The sequence below is a fragment of the Anthonomus grandis genome, chromosome 14, assembly GCF_022605725.1.
Source record: "Anthonomus grandis grandis chromosome 14, icAntGran1.3, whole genome shotgun sequence".
In the NCBI taxonomy this organism is placed as follows: domain Eukaryota; kingdom Metazoa; phylum Arthropoda; class Insecta; order Coleoptera; family Curculionidae; genus Anthonomus; species Anthonomus grandis.
Window position 1 is genome coordinate 16,589,155 of NC_065559.1, and position 13,956 is coordinate 16,603,110.

Genomic DNA, 13,956 nt, shown 5'->3' on the forward strand with positions numbered 1-13,956 from the left:
ATGGTCCATAACAAAATAATCGGCCAATTATGTTCACAAAAACATGTGACCGCGTTCATAAGATTTCCGTATCCAACTTTTAGTTGAACTGGAGCCACTCCCCAGCATTTGGAAAAATGGCGGATGACAAGAAAGTAAGTAGGGTTAGCGAGTCCGGCTCGCCACCACATAACCTCAACCGAGGAACGTTTTTAACTTTAAAACATTTAGAGAATTCATTTGAATTTGTTTATTGAGTAAAACATTACTTTCTTTAATAATAATACATGAAAATGTTATATTGTCGTATTAAAACCATAGGGACGGAATAATTTGCTAAATAAAGTTTTTGCAAACAGCTGGGCAATGTTAGTGTAAATAAAGGTCTTGTACAGATGAAGTTTTTTATTCAAAACTTAGTAAAACGAACTTCTAGAATATTTTTAGATCTTATACCACCTATCAGGGCTACAACCTTAATAGTACACAATACAATGAGTGAAGTAAAAGTGACCCGTAAACCTAAATATGATGGTAGAACTAAAAAAAGGCAATGGGAGGATCGAAGGTCAGATAAAGGGGCTGGACTTGACCCAACTCTGCCCAAACTTGTTAAAATTGATGAGATGACAACTGCTCCAGTCTCAGCTGACAAAATCAAAAGAAGAAAATTTGCACTTTTGATGGGTTATTCAGGTGCCCACTACTATGGCATGCAGAGAAACCCAAATACAAAAACTATAGAAGAGGACTTATTTAAGGCACTTTTTGATGCTGGATTTATTAATGAAGATTGCTATACTATGGTACAAAATATGCAATTTCAGAGAGCAGCAAGGACAGATAAAGGTGTAAGTGCTGCTCGACAAGTTGTTTCATTAAAACTAGGTGAGAATTTTAATTTGGCTAAAGTTAATGAACTACTATGTGATGAAATTAGAATATTTGGTTTCAAAAGGGTCACAAAAGGCTTTAATTCAAAATCTCAGTGTGATGGTAGAACATATGTTTATATCCTTCCAACAGTGTCCTTTGTGAACAATAATGATTTACAACAAAAGGGCTTTAGACTACCCGAGGAGATACATAAAAAAGTCAATGAAATATTACAGATGTATGTGGGAACAAAAAATTTTCACAATTTTACTGTTAAAAAAAAACCAAATGACCCTAGTGCCAAAAGATTTATAAAGTCTTTTGAATGTGAAACTCCATTTGTTAAAGATGATGTTGAATTTTGTGTTCTTAAAATTTATGGACAAAGTTTTATGATGCATCAAATTAGGAAAATGATTGGATTAGTATTAGCAGTAATGAGGGGTCTTACTGGTCCAGAAACAATTGAAAAAGCTCTTAGCTCTGATGAAAAAGTGAATGTGCCAAGAGCCCCAGGTAAATAAATAATTGTACTTATGACATTATTATACTTATATTATTAAATACAAAACCTCCCATTTACCAAATACTTTAAATTCATTTTATGTCATTCTTAATTTATTTTCTGGAAAAGCAAATTGTTGATAGACGTATTCAATTGGTTATTTAATTTTTATTGCTATCCAACTATTAATTAATTTGGAATAAACATGTTCTTCAATATGTCACTAAAACTAACATTCTCTAAAAAATAAATGAATACAATAATTTCTAGGCCAGAATTCTTAATTCAGGGTGCATACACAGACTTTGGTTCATTGTGGTCCAGAACTGTACTATAAGATGTTAATTGATTTGTACTTTTTGGGAAATAAATATTTTCTGTTTTGATTTGATTTGGTCAATCAGCAAGTTTCACCTAAAAACCCAAGAGAACAGCTCTTTAACAAATTTATAAGAACATATCTTGTGGCAATAAGTTTTTATTAGTAAATATTGTGGACTAACCTAGCTAGTTTTTATCTTATACTTTTTCATTATCAGTGGAAGAGTTTAAACTTTTAATAAAATTTAGCCTGCTTTCTTAATAAAATTGGGGAATAAATAAGTTGTCCTAAGAAATGAATACTTGAAGATATTATGCAAAATCAGACATTGATAACGTTAAAAGAAGTAAAAACCAAACTAGTTATTTTTATAACTTAGGTTATTTTATTAATATACACTGTTATGTTTTGTGAAAAATAAACAAAAAACTTTTATACAAAACTCGATTTTACTTGAAATTTTTGAATCTGATGTTAAGAAATTTTTTTCTCTTTTAGAAATTTCAAATTTTGACATGGTCAGTTTTTTTTTATGGAACCCCTCTATATCACTTTATAGTTAGATTTCAAATATCTATGATTTAACTACTTTTTATTGAACTGATTTAGAAATATTGGCCTCCAAACTTTAAAAAAATTAAATATTGAAGATCTTAATAGGCGTTGCATTATTGTTTGACGTATAATAGGAAACAAATAATTCTATTATAAATGATATTTACCAAAATCATAGACAATTGTTGCCAAAAAAAAAGTAAATATTGCTTAATAAATAATAGATCTTAAGGTTTTATTGTTTCTACTTAATTCATTTATCTTACAAAACAGGAAAAACTAAAAATGAACAAACCTACCAAGATCTTTAATATGTTATTTTTTTAAAGTTTGCAAGCCTATATTTCTAAAACGGTTTAATCAAAAGTAGTTAAACCATATATATTTGAAATCAGAAAATTCCTCTCTTTTTATCTATGAAGTCATGTACAGGGTGTTCCATAAGAAAATACTAGCCATTCGTCAAAATTTCACATTTCTAAAAGAAAAAAAAATTGACACCAGATTCAAAAATTAAAAGTCAAACCCCAAAAGTTTTGTATACATTTTTTTTTTTTAGTTTAGTTAGGGAGAGTCAATATATTACGAAAGACCCTGTACACTAAGTTCATTATATTATTTAGCCTTTATTAGGAAGTGTTTTGAAGCCATGGTTTAAAATTAATTTTAAATATAATACAGCTCGAGTTTCATTTTCATTCAATTGAATTTATGTAATAAAATTATTTACAGAAAAATAGTAAATCCAATTACAAAGTAAACTTTTTAAAAATTCATGAAGTTTTATTTATTTAGTACCTACCAGTACCTACCTCTCTTAAAGAGACACAGTAAAAGTTTCCTTTTGGCCGCAGAAAATTTACCACTTTTGTATTAAATTATTGCCAATTTTTAAACTGAAATTAAATTTATACAATCATACTTTAAATGAAAGATTAAAAATCCCACTATTTACGTCCACCGAAAAAAAACACTAAAAACATCCATTTTTTCTTCTAACAAAAACAATGTTTTTTTGTGAAAATCACAAAAATAAAAATTACTTGAAGGCCATATGAACTTTTTTATCAAAAAATACCTTCTCGATCACATCCTTTAGTTTGACCGTTAATGACACCTTTGATACCCAATGTAGATTTTAACTGTGGTTGAAATGATAAGCCCAAATGTATTTTTAGGTCTAGGATTACTTTTAGATTATGTTCATTATGTAAGATATAACCACAGGTATGGAACAGATGGAATGCATGACAAATTGACATGGGAAGATGTTGAGAAGGATGTTGAGGAATTCAAAGAAAAAATGATTTTACCTATCATTATAAATACAGAGATCAATGAAACATCTATGGTAATATTGAAATTATTACATTAAGGTTTTTTCTTACATAAATTTTTTATTTAGTTGAATTGGTTGGAAAATAAACTATCTAGACACTCTTATGATGATGAGGAAAAAGATGAAAGTGATGATGAGGGAGGAGCAGCAGATGATGATGAGGATGATCAAGTTGTTACTTCCAATCAGGACATTACTAAGGACATAAAAAATAATATCTCAAAAGAAAAAATTGACAAAGAAAAAGCTACTGAATGAATATTATGTCTTTTTAGAACATTAGAATAAATGCTAGTATTTTAGAACTGTTTGTTTTTAATATATGTTTTAAGACTTTGCCATTTAAAGTAAATACTACCACATTATACAAGGTATTAATTAGCATTAACTAATAACACGTTATTGGACATTTCATTGAATCAACTACAATTTCATCTTTCAGGACTTTTTTTGGAGCACTCTGTGTGAATTCAGGCGTGAAATTTGAACTATCTAATCCTTTCATTAGAATTCTGTTATCTTGCATTATTCTCGTATCTGTCACCATTTTTTATTTATTAGTAAAAATATCTATGATTATTAAGTATAGGCAAAATACCAAAATAATAAATATAAGAAAAAAATAGTGGGCTGGAGCAGGCAACTGTTAATTCTATCTTGTCATTTAGACTTTTGTCACAAATATTTTTTTTGTTCGACGTTGAATTCACAAATCAAGAATATGCATAGGTAGCCAGACGATGGTATGCACAAAGGTATCCAATCCGAATACTGCCTGACCTTGACGGATGCTCGCAAAGGTACCTAATGTATTTCAGTTACTATTAAAGTCAGGATAAGGCAAGTTGACAATCACATTATTTTGATGTAAGGAATCTACTGTTGTTCTATGTCCCATTACTTTCGGGACACCCTGTATTACTTATCTTGAAATATTTATAACGAAAACTTAAAAAATCTTTGTTTTGTTTACATTATCTAAACACCTTAAAAATTAAAGCCTAGAACTAAAATATTATTCATTATTGTTACTTACGCACCAACAGGTACATATTCCTCAACAACAAATAAACCAAATACATTCATGAAACCACTATGCTCTACTTATCCCAATTAAACGAAGAGCTTTGATGTTTCTGTTGTAAGTATATCTAAATGTTCCCATTTAAGTTTTTTAATTTTAATATACTTATTTAATTTGTTTTTAATGTATTGTAATTGTTCATAATTATTTTTTTGACCACTGTATAACATACCGTTTTGACTTGTCTATAAATGTTTTTACTATTTTTTTTAAATTTTGTAGTGCCCTGAAGAAGGGCTAATATAGGCCGAAACGTTGGAAATTAAAGAAAAATTTGAAAATCTTGGATCCTTTTTTGACCATTTATTCAACTAAACCCTTAAAAATTAAAAAAAAATTGGACTGGGTCACTAAAACAACACACAAAATAAAATATAAATGTTGGGAATATATAATGTTTCATTCGTGCCGGGGTTCAAAATGGGTTTCTAATAAAATTTTGATCAAGAAAATTGTTCAGGAAGAACACTAAATGTCATTAAAATTGCTAGTTCAGACATACAAATAAAAACTGTTTCACCAGTAGTTGTGAAACGTTGAATTGCGTTTTACACAACTTGGAATCAAAAATGGAATCTCATCGTTTTTCCACTGGACCCCTTCAAATGAGGGAAACTTAAGGCTTGTGACTGCGGTCTGTAAGCAATACAATAGGGCAAATTATTGTCTGTATTATAATGATCTTAAATAAAAAAACAGTATAAAATTGTTATAAAAGAGGCAAAGAAAGTTTCAAATGATAAGATTAATGTGGAATATTATTAATTAAAAAGTACAATAAGCTGTGAGACGTTTAATTTTTTTTTCACAGGTATTGCAGAGAACCTACTTAAGAGATCTCCCTGTGAATGATCATGATCCACTTTTTAATCTTTCTAGATCAGGTATCAACCGTAATAATTTTAATGAAGTTTTAATGTTATGTTATATGATAGTGATATAGTAAATAATCTTAAAAGGAAAAAAGAGCTGTGATATTTATGGCTTCATTGTAAACACCAATCAATCAATCATGAACTTAAAATTATAATTCCATTAACGAAATTTAAAAAAATGTGCATACATGAACAAGTTTTTCCCACAAGCCTTAAAAAGCCCCAATTTCTCCAATTTTTTAAAAAGGACATATTCTGCTAATAACTACAGGCCCATCTCTGTGTTCCCGAATATTTCCAACATCTTTGAAAAAGTATTAGCCCCCCAAATAGTGCACTCTCTGAAACAAATAATCTCTTTTCAGACTGTCAATTTGGATTTAGGCAGAACAGAAGCACCATACATGCTATGCTCGAGCTCTTGTGTAGCATCATGGAAGGACCCACTCTATCTTTTGGCCTTGTTCTGTGATCTTAGCAAGGCTTTTGATTGTATGTCTCATAAGCTACTACTTCAGCTGAAATATAGATTTCATAAAAACAGCATAAGATATATTTCAAGTTATTTGATGGATCTGCTCCTTGTCTTCTGCTCCAGTACATATGTGTGTTGTATCTAGTTAGGATTATCAGAAAGAGGATGATTAATGATCTGCCTCTTGGAAATCAATCGGGAAAATTGGTACTTTTTGCTGATGACACTACAGTCTTTTCGACTGGAGAGTCAACAAGTTGAGGACTGGTTTATTTTAAACAGACTTTTGTTGAGCCAGGAAAAGACGCAGAAGCTAAAATTTACCCTAAGAAATACATTAGTCACTATTAACATCTACATTGGATGAAATATTAAAGTGGGATGCCCATGTTTAAAGTGTTCGCGGAAGGATAGTAGAGTATCTGCCTTACGTAACCTGCATGAATGTGTATCAACTTTGCAATTTTAAAATATAAGTAGTATTTTACTATTTGCGTTGCACTTCATTACCGTATATATTGTTTTAAATGTTTTATTTTGTAATTTTAGATGTTTCAGACTTATATTATAGCTTAAGGATATTTTGGTTTTAAGTTAGTGTTTTAGGTTGGATTTTAGAAATTGCTGATAATTGTGGTAAGTTTTTTGCTTTTAGAATTAACCAGTTTTTTGTATTTGGCGGGTATAAACTACATCTTACGTATGTAAAACAATAAACTATTTGTATTTGTAATATTGCTTTTTATATCTTTTTTGCTGAAAAATAATATTTGTTAAAGTACTTCTTTCTTCTAAATTCTTCCATTTTTATTGTTTATACGTTTAAAAAAAAAATTAAAATTTTAAAAATTAATAAACTATCAATTGTGTGATATAGTAACCATCAATTTTAGACCTTGAAAAGATGAGGAGGACTGTTAGAAAAGAATTTAACAAAGACAAATACAGTGGAAGATGGGAAACCAATAGGACATCTCTAACTGACTACAATAAGCCGCTAAGGCAGGCAAAAAAGGACTCTTGCAAGGCTGCACGATTAGCTCCCTACGCAATGGCAATCATTCCAGCAATGATGCAAGAAGGACCAGATGTATTAATAAATAAACAGATTGAGAAATTAAAGGCCAGTCTAGCTTATGGATATATCCCTTTGAGATGGCGGCCGGTACTGGTTGCTTTTATAGCCAAGCCCAGAAAAACTATCCTCAAGCCAAATCTTTCAAACCAAGAAGTCTTATGTCTTTTCTTCTAAAGACACTAGAAAAACTGTTTGACTGACACCTAAGGGACAGAGCATTGATTGGATACTTCACTGCAAGACTAATGTGCCTACACCGCAGGCTAATCTACAGAGACGGCGCTGCAGACGCGAGAGCTGTAGGTCATTAGACTTCATGCTCAGAAGCAGACAGTAAGATGCGAACTGCTGAATGAAACTCTGGAAGCCTCTGTAACTGCGGGATGTCCACAGGGAGATGTTCTGTCGCCTATCCTGTGGTGCATGGTGATGAACGGGCAGCTATTAATACTAAGGGAAAAATGCTTTAGAACTTTACGATATGCAGATGACTTGGTGATGCTAGTCCAAGGAAAATTGAATACAACGGTAAGAGATGATACAGAATGCAAACTACTCTGAAGATTATGAACAACTGGACAGACAGGGAAGGTCTTAAGATCAGTTCCCTTAAATCCGCAATTGTATCATTTATCAAAAGACGAAAGCTTGAGGACCTTGGGCCACTATTCTTGCATGGTAAAGAAATTCCTATGTTGGGAGAGATAAAATATCTGCGGGTTATCGTGGACTCCAAATTAAGCTGGAACCAACATCTCAACAAAGTAACCAATCGATCGGAATCAATTTTATTGATCATCACACACACAACACCCAAAATGGCACACTGGATCTATACCAGACTAGTAGTGCACCCTATAATTTATGTTGCACTAATGTGGTAGCCAAAAACCCTGCAAGTAGTAGTAAGGTTTAGCAAGTTAAACAAAATACAAAGGCTGGCATGTCTAGGCATAACAGAAGCCTATGAAATCTACACCAACCTACCACCATTACACCTGGGGATTCAAACAGAAGCAAAGCTGGGACTGGAGCGAATAGAAAATAATAACAGTCAAGCTAACTTGACAAAACCCCAAACAATATCAAGAATCTGTGAGGCAATCAAATCAGAAATGGTTTCGGATTACATGATTCCAATGTATTGCTTCTGCACACCATTTAAAGTAGACCAACAAGAAAAGAATAGATATGACAGCAACCGCAGACCAGACGGAGATCTTAGTTGATACACAGATGGATCCAAGACCGACAAGGGAACGGGAGCTGGAATATTTGGAGAAAAACCTAAGCATAAAACGTCCCATCCGCTTGAAAGAAATACCACAGTTTTTCGGACAGAAATATTTGCGATACTAGAATGTGCTAGAAAAAATATTAGGAGAGCATACACTAATAAGCAGATCGTAATACTAACAGATAACCCAGCCGCCTTAAGGCCCTTTGCGAACCCTAGGGTTACATCAAAGCTGCTTTGGGAATGCCTCAAAGAACTGAAAACATTAGGAGACCGCAACTCAGTTAGGCTTATATGGGTTCCGGGACATATAGGTATTCCAGGAAATGAAAAAGCCGATAAACTTGCAAGAAAAGGCTATACGGCGCCTTACTTCGTACCGGAACCTGCACTGGGAGACCTCCTTACATTTCGGAGGAACAAACTCAGAACACTTATTAGGTATCAGAAAGGAAAATATGGCCGTTAAAAAATACTGAACAGAATTGGAGTATATAATAGTGACCTTAATTGCTGATTATGCGAAAAGGAACCAGAAACAGTCCAACATGTAATTTGCAATTGCAAGGCCTTGTGCCGCAAAAGGCAACAAATATTTGGGAGAGACATACTGGACCCAAAAGCACTAGGTACCACAGTAGCAAAAGACCTGTACAGAGCAGCGAGGTGCTAGGCTGGGTAGTAAAGAGGTGTATCGGGGTGGGCACAATAAGCGTTTAGGCTGAGGTGAATTAGGGCACAATGGACGTAATCTAAAAGAGGAAAAAAACAATCAATATTGAGATTTTCCCAATCATTGCAATTATTATTGGGTAAGTATTTGTCCTCTGAGTTGTACACTGAGTACCTGATGCCTTGCGATGCTTTTACAACATTTTCGTTTTTGATTCGGCATGTTAATCACGGTTGTATTTCAAAATATTAGCCTTAAGTCATAAGTTGAAAATAAAAACTTGAACTTTAGAAATGTATAAACATCTATCTATCTAAACTCTATCTCCACATTTGATGGTATCATTGGTGTCACGGAGACAAGTATTGCATATTTTTTCATACATTCTCGCCAGTCTGATCTCTACATTCAATGTGGGTTGAACTCTAGTTAGTAGAAAACGAAGTAGGAGAAACGCTATCGTTCTCTTTTTGTATGTGACTGAGACATGTTGTTTCAAGGTATTATGATTTTAGCACCACAGACCTCCGCTTGCCGAGCCGGTATAAGAAAGACATATAAGACAGTTTAAAATAGACTTAAACAATATTAATAGTATTTTGTGTATTTGTTTTTCTTCTCTATAAGAAGCCTTTTTTTCTGTTTTTTAAGTTAATATACTTCAAACACGATCGTAGTTATACCAAAATTACAAGTAGTTATACCAAAAGTACACCAAAATTGTGGATAGGTATAGTTCGCTCTTATCGTGCGGGTTCAAAGGTCACCACGTAATATGAATCAAATTGAAAAATCAGTGGCTGCCAAAATGTTATTTCCTTGAGAGTTTGACAATACATTGAACGCCGTCATGTGACATATTAAAGCCGCGTATACACCTTAGATCATAATTATTAACTGACGTGATGCCTTTAACGCCGTAAAAATGTCTGCGGAATACTACGTATCCGAGATTCGACATGTAAAACATACGTTGGTTATTTCATTTCATGACGTGAAAAAGCCCATAAGTATAAAGCTTATTATGAGAAGCATGTGGGTGCTGAGATCTGACCAGGTTGAAGCTGTTTGGAATGAGTCATTGAATCACATCACAAAGGAGTATTGGCGGAAATCAGTGGATCACACAGAAAACATTATTAGAATCTGGTGGAAGAGAGAAAAAGTACTCGATATCCAAGTTGAACCATTGATCATTGCTCCATTTGAAGAAGATTCGGAAAATGACGAAGAGTTTTCCGACTCTGTTAGTGATAATGATAGTTATAATTAGTTTCTTTTTTTAGTCAAATTTGTCACTTCATTTTTACACATTCACTTAAATCTTCAGTCTTCGGCTTCTTCCTTTTACACTTTTTTTCCTTCTTGGGAATAAGATTGTTCTTGTTTTCATATACAACCTTTTGCACCATTCTTAAACTAATTCCAAGCGCTTTAGCTACTTCTTCTTGTACATTCTTAGGCAATCCTTTATTTTCTTTTTCGTTCTCGAAGTAATTAATAACATTAAGTACCATTTTTTTGGCTTGAGAATTTAGAAATCCACAAAAAGGCTTTTTCTTTTCCATAATTTGAAATTTAAATTATCTTGTGACAAATAATGTCATCCGTCAATGTTGTTTGTTATGAAAGTAATTGTTTTAGAACCACTGACATTTATCATTTTATCTTCTTTTGATACATTCACGCTGCATATATCTGTTTCGTTTATCTGACGCGTTGTAGTTAAAAAACGTTGTTACGCAAATTCAAATGAAACGTAACTACAAAAGTTTGTCGTTGATAATCCGATACACCCGCACGATAAGAGCGATTTTGACTATATTTAAGGTACATATAGGCTTGATCTATTTAAAATACCTATTTCAGAATAAATTTTTACATTAGAATAAAAACATTAAATGCAAATAATGAAAACAGCTTCATATTTTAAGTTAATTTAAGAAAAACATAAAAATAGTTCATATTTGTTGGAGTTGCCAACAGTTTAGTCAGTTATACGCTTTAATTAATTATACTAAGAAACGCATAAGATACGTGTTTTATTATGTTTTGACTTTCCCGATAAAAATATTTTAGAATAAAAACAACCTTAACCACTTTTAAAACTTTGTTTACAAAATCCCATTAGTCTCAAGTTGTTTAGTATACAAGCCCATCAGGTCGTTATTTAACAACTAGGATAACGAAATACAAAAGAAGCGTTAGACCTGTAAAATTATTACGGTCAAAAAACAAAACAGCTCTGGTAGAACATGCTGACTCAGAACTAGACCTAGTAATTTAATTTTGAGGAGGTTAAAATCATTGATATCCAAAATAATTATAAGGAAAGACACTTAACACTAGACACTTAATGGAATCATCAAAAGATACACCAATGTTCTACTTTATACTCTCAAACGAAAAGCCTTGATTTTTTTCTGTTGTAAGTAAATTTGAATGTTCCCATTTAATCTTAATTTTAGATATAACTTTCAACTTTTATTGTTAATTTTCATCTCTATATTTCAAATATGTTTTTAAATAATTTAATTGGTTATTTAAATATCAGAATAGTTTTTAATCAATATTTTAAAGAAAAGAAAAAAATTGTATACCATGAATGCTTTTAACTATGTTTTTTTTAATTTATAGCGCCCTGACGAAGGCCTCATATAGGCCGAAATGTTGGCAATAAAGCAATAAAGAAAAAAGGATTTAAACGGCTTGGATTTTACTTGACGCCACATCCAACTTAACCCTTAAAACTAAAAAAAGAAACTCTAATTATCCTACATAAAAAAAATTACTTTATGTATACCACCCTTCATTTGGCACTTTAAAATACACTGGAAAATAAAACGAAAATCTATAAATGAACAAAAAATATACTTTTTAGCAAAAATATTAGGGCTATATCTGCCACATAATACAGTTTATGGGGCACTTGGCTTATCCATTTAATAATAATTAAGTAATAATTGTTATTGACTGATTTTATCTAACTACATGTTAATCTCTACAAAAAAATATTATTTACCAAGGTTTCCATCCTGCAGGCAATGCTTTCATTAAACCCTCAGTAGCAAGTGGAAGAAGCTGTGGCTCAGAATCAGGATCAATACCAATTTTAATCGCATAGTCCCTAATTTCTGAAAGAAAAAACAACAACATTTATTTACTATCATAATTATTGAAGTATTCATTATTGTCACTATGCAAGTACAATTTGCTTATGTTGGAAGTATAGTACAGCTATTGGGTTTTATCTCGTTTTGGTCAAGAGGAACAGGATTGTGCACACGATGTTTAAAATCCAAAAAATCAAATTATAGTGACGGCCAATTAATTAGAATTTGAAAAAATGGATCAAAAATTATAATATTTATTATTTCACCGAACTAAATTTAAATTTTTACTTTTAATAACTCATAAAATCTCTGACAAATCGGGTAGCGGAGACTGTATAAACAACTTAAAAAATAGATATCGGTTGGGGAGAACAAGGATCCCCTGTCACTGTTGAAGGAATATACATTTTAGCACCATTGATTTCTCGCGTATTTAACCTATTTTGCACTGAAAATTCTCCCAGATACCCTGAAAAGGAAAACTGTCGATGTTAAAACGAAAATGTTTCAAAAACTGAAATGGAAAAAATATAGGCCAATATCACTCAATTAAAAAAAAAGACCAAAAAGTCTACAATTGGAGCAATTTATCAGGCGCCTTTCAAGGGTTCAATTCATTTAACAATAATTTTACTTTTTATACGACGTTTTTATTGTAAACAAAATAATGTGATATTTACGTATATAACAGCGACTGCAATTTTGATAAAACACAGCAATGAAGCTACGGGTAAATATGACTTAATTCAGATGGACATTATATATAGTATTCTTCTATTCACTGAAATTTACATAATATCATATTGCAGATTTACAATGCTTTGCCTCAGAACGTACTATATTTGTCTAATCAAATATTTAATCACACAATTTTACGTGTGCTCTAACATCATTTTCATATTTTGCAATACCTTTTGTTTTGTTCTATTATTGTTTATTTTACCTCCTCTAACTTCTGTTTTTGGCAGCAGTTTTACTTATTTTTAAGCCTGTTTTGTTATTTTTTGATAATATGTTTTTGAAAAAAGTTGTTTTTGTAGTTTAGAAATAGGTGTTGGTTCTTCCTTGAAGTTGTAGGATATTTTCTTTCAATACTTTCTGCTGCACTGCTGTTATGTATTGGCAAATCTTAGCAATTTTTCAAACCTCTGGAAAAGGAGTTCTTATAGAAATATAAAACATGAGAAGCAGGGAAGTTGTAGAATATTGTGAACAATCCTGATGAATAAAAGGAGTCATAATCATCCTGTGTTTGTTTTTCATATTCAAATGTTTATTGGTAAAAAAATATGCAAAGCATGCATTTTTACACGTCAAAAGTAAAAGTCATAACAAGAGAAAACTTAAAATTATAATTAAAATTGGATACTACACAATTAAATTACTGTTTAACTTTTTCTGTTAAATGAACATTTAAAACATAATAACCAAAAGAGATAAAAGATGTTACTATCCTTATAACTATTATTACTACTATTTTTTAATTCTTTCTTTGAAACTGCTATACCTGAGATTCTTAACACTTGGAGTGTTAAAAAATTTGGTTCAATTCCTAGCTTCGGAAAGTCTCACGAACTGTGGAGCCAAGTTAGCACTCTTGCGGGTCAGGTATTAATGAATAGATCCATGGGTAGAAAAAAGATTAGGGTTTATCCTTACATGGAATAGACACCTTAGCATGAAAAAACAGGTAATGTCAGTAACCTCAGATGTACAAAAATCTGACAGCAATCATCCCTGTAGCACATACTTCCTAGAATTTTGACACATTTCCTGGGTAAGCCAAAGATCTTGTGCATGGGTCATTTTCAAGGAGAAATAACTATGATAGGCTATAAATAGGGA

At 31.7% G+C, this 13,956-nt stretch overlaps 2 protein-coding genes across 3 annotated transcripts in view; one reads left to right on the forward strand and one right to left on the reverse strand.

The window, feature by feature from the left end:
- Nucleotides 1-13,956, reverse strand: part of LOC126744778 (myosin-11) — a 133,653-nt gene that overhangs the window by 101,031 nt on the left and 18,666 nt on the right. Inside the window, exon 2 of the mRNA XM_050452326.1 lies at nt 12,021-12,132. Within this exon, the coding sequence (XP_050308283.1) occupies nt 12,021-12,132 (112 nt within the window). The remainder of the gene's footprint in view (nt 1-12,020; nt 12,133-13,956) is intronic.
- LOC126744779 (pseudouridylate synthase 1 homolog) lies at nt 133-3,881 on the forward strand. Of its 2 annotated transcripts, XM_050452328.1 has the most exons (4): nt 133-363; nt 427-1,371; nt 3,416-3,588; nt 3,643-3,881. In XM_050452328.1, exons 2-4 carry the CDS (start codon nt 474-476, stop codon nt 3,832-3,834), a joined length of 1,263 nt encoding a protein of 420 aa, XP_050308285.1. In that variant the 5' UTR covers nt 133-363; nt 427-473; the 3' UTR covers nt 3,835-3,881. The 2 variants fall into 2 exon arrangements, with proteins under 2 accessions (XP_050308285.1, XP_050308284.1); XM_050452327.1 differs by having other exon boundaries at nt 133-1,371.

What these genes read in the sequence shown, in the direction of transcription:
- LOC126744779 (XM_050452327.1), top strand. Translation starts at nt 375, where the DNA reads ATGAAGTTTTTTATTCAAAACTTAGTAAAACGAACTTCTAGAATATTT. An exon ending in GAATGTGCCAAGAGCCCCAG is followed by an intron (nt 1,372 to 3,415) that starts GTAAATAAATAA and finishes ATGTATTTTTAG; the next exon opens with GTCTAGGATTACTTTTAGAT. An exon ending in AGATCAATGAAACATCTATG is followed by an intron (nt 3,589 to 3,642) that starts GTAATATTGAAA and finishes TTTTTTATTTAG; the next exon opens with TTGAATTGGTTGGAAAATAA.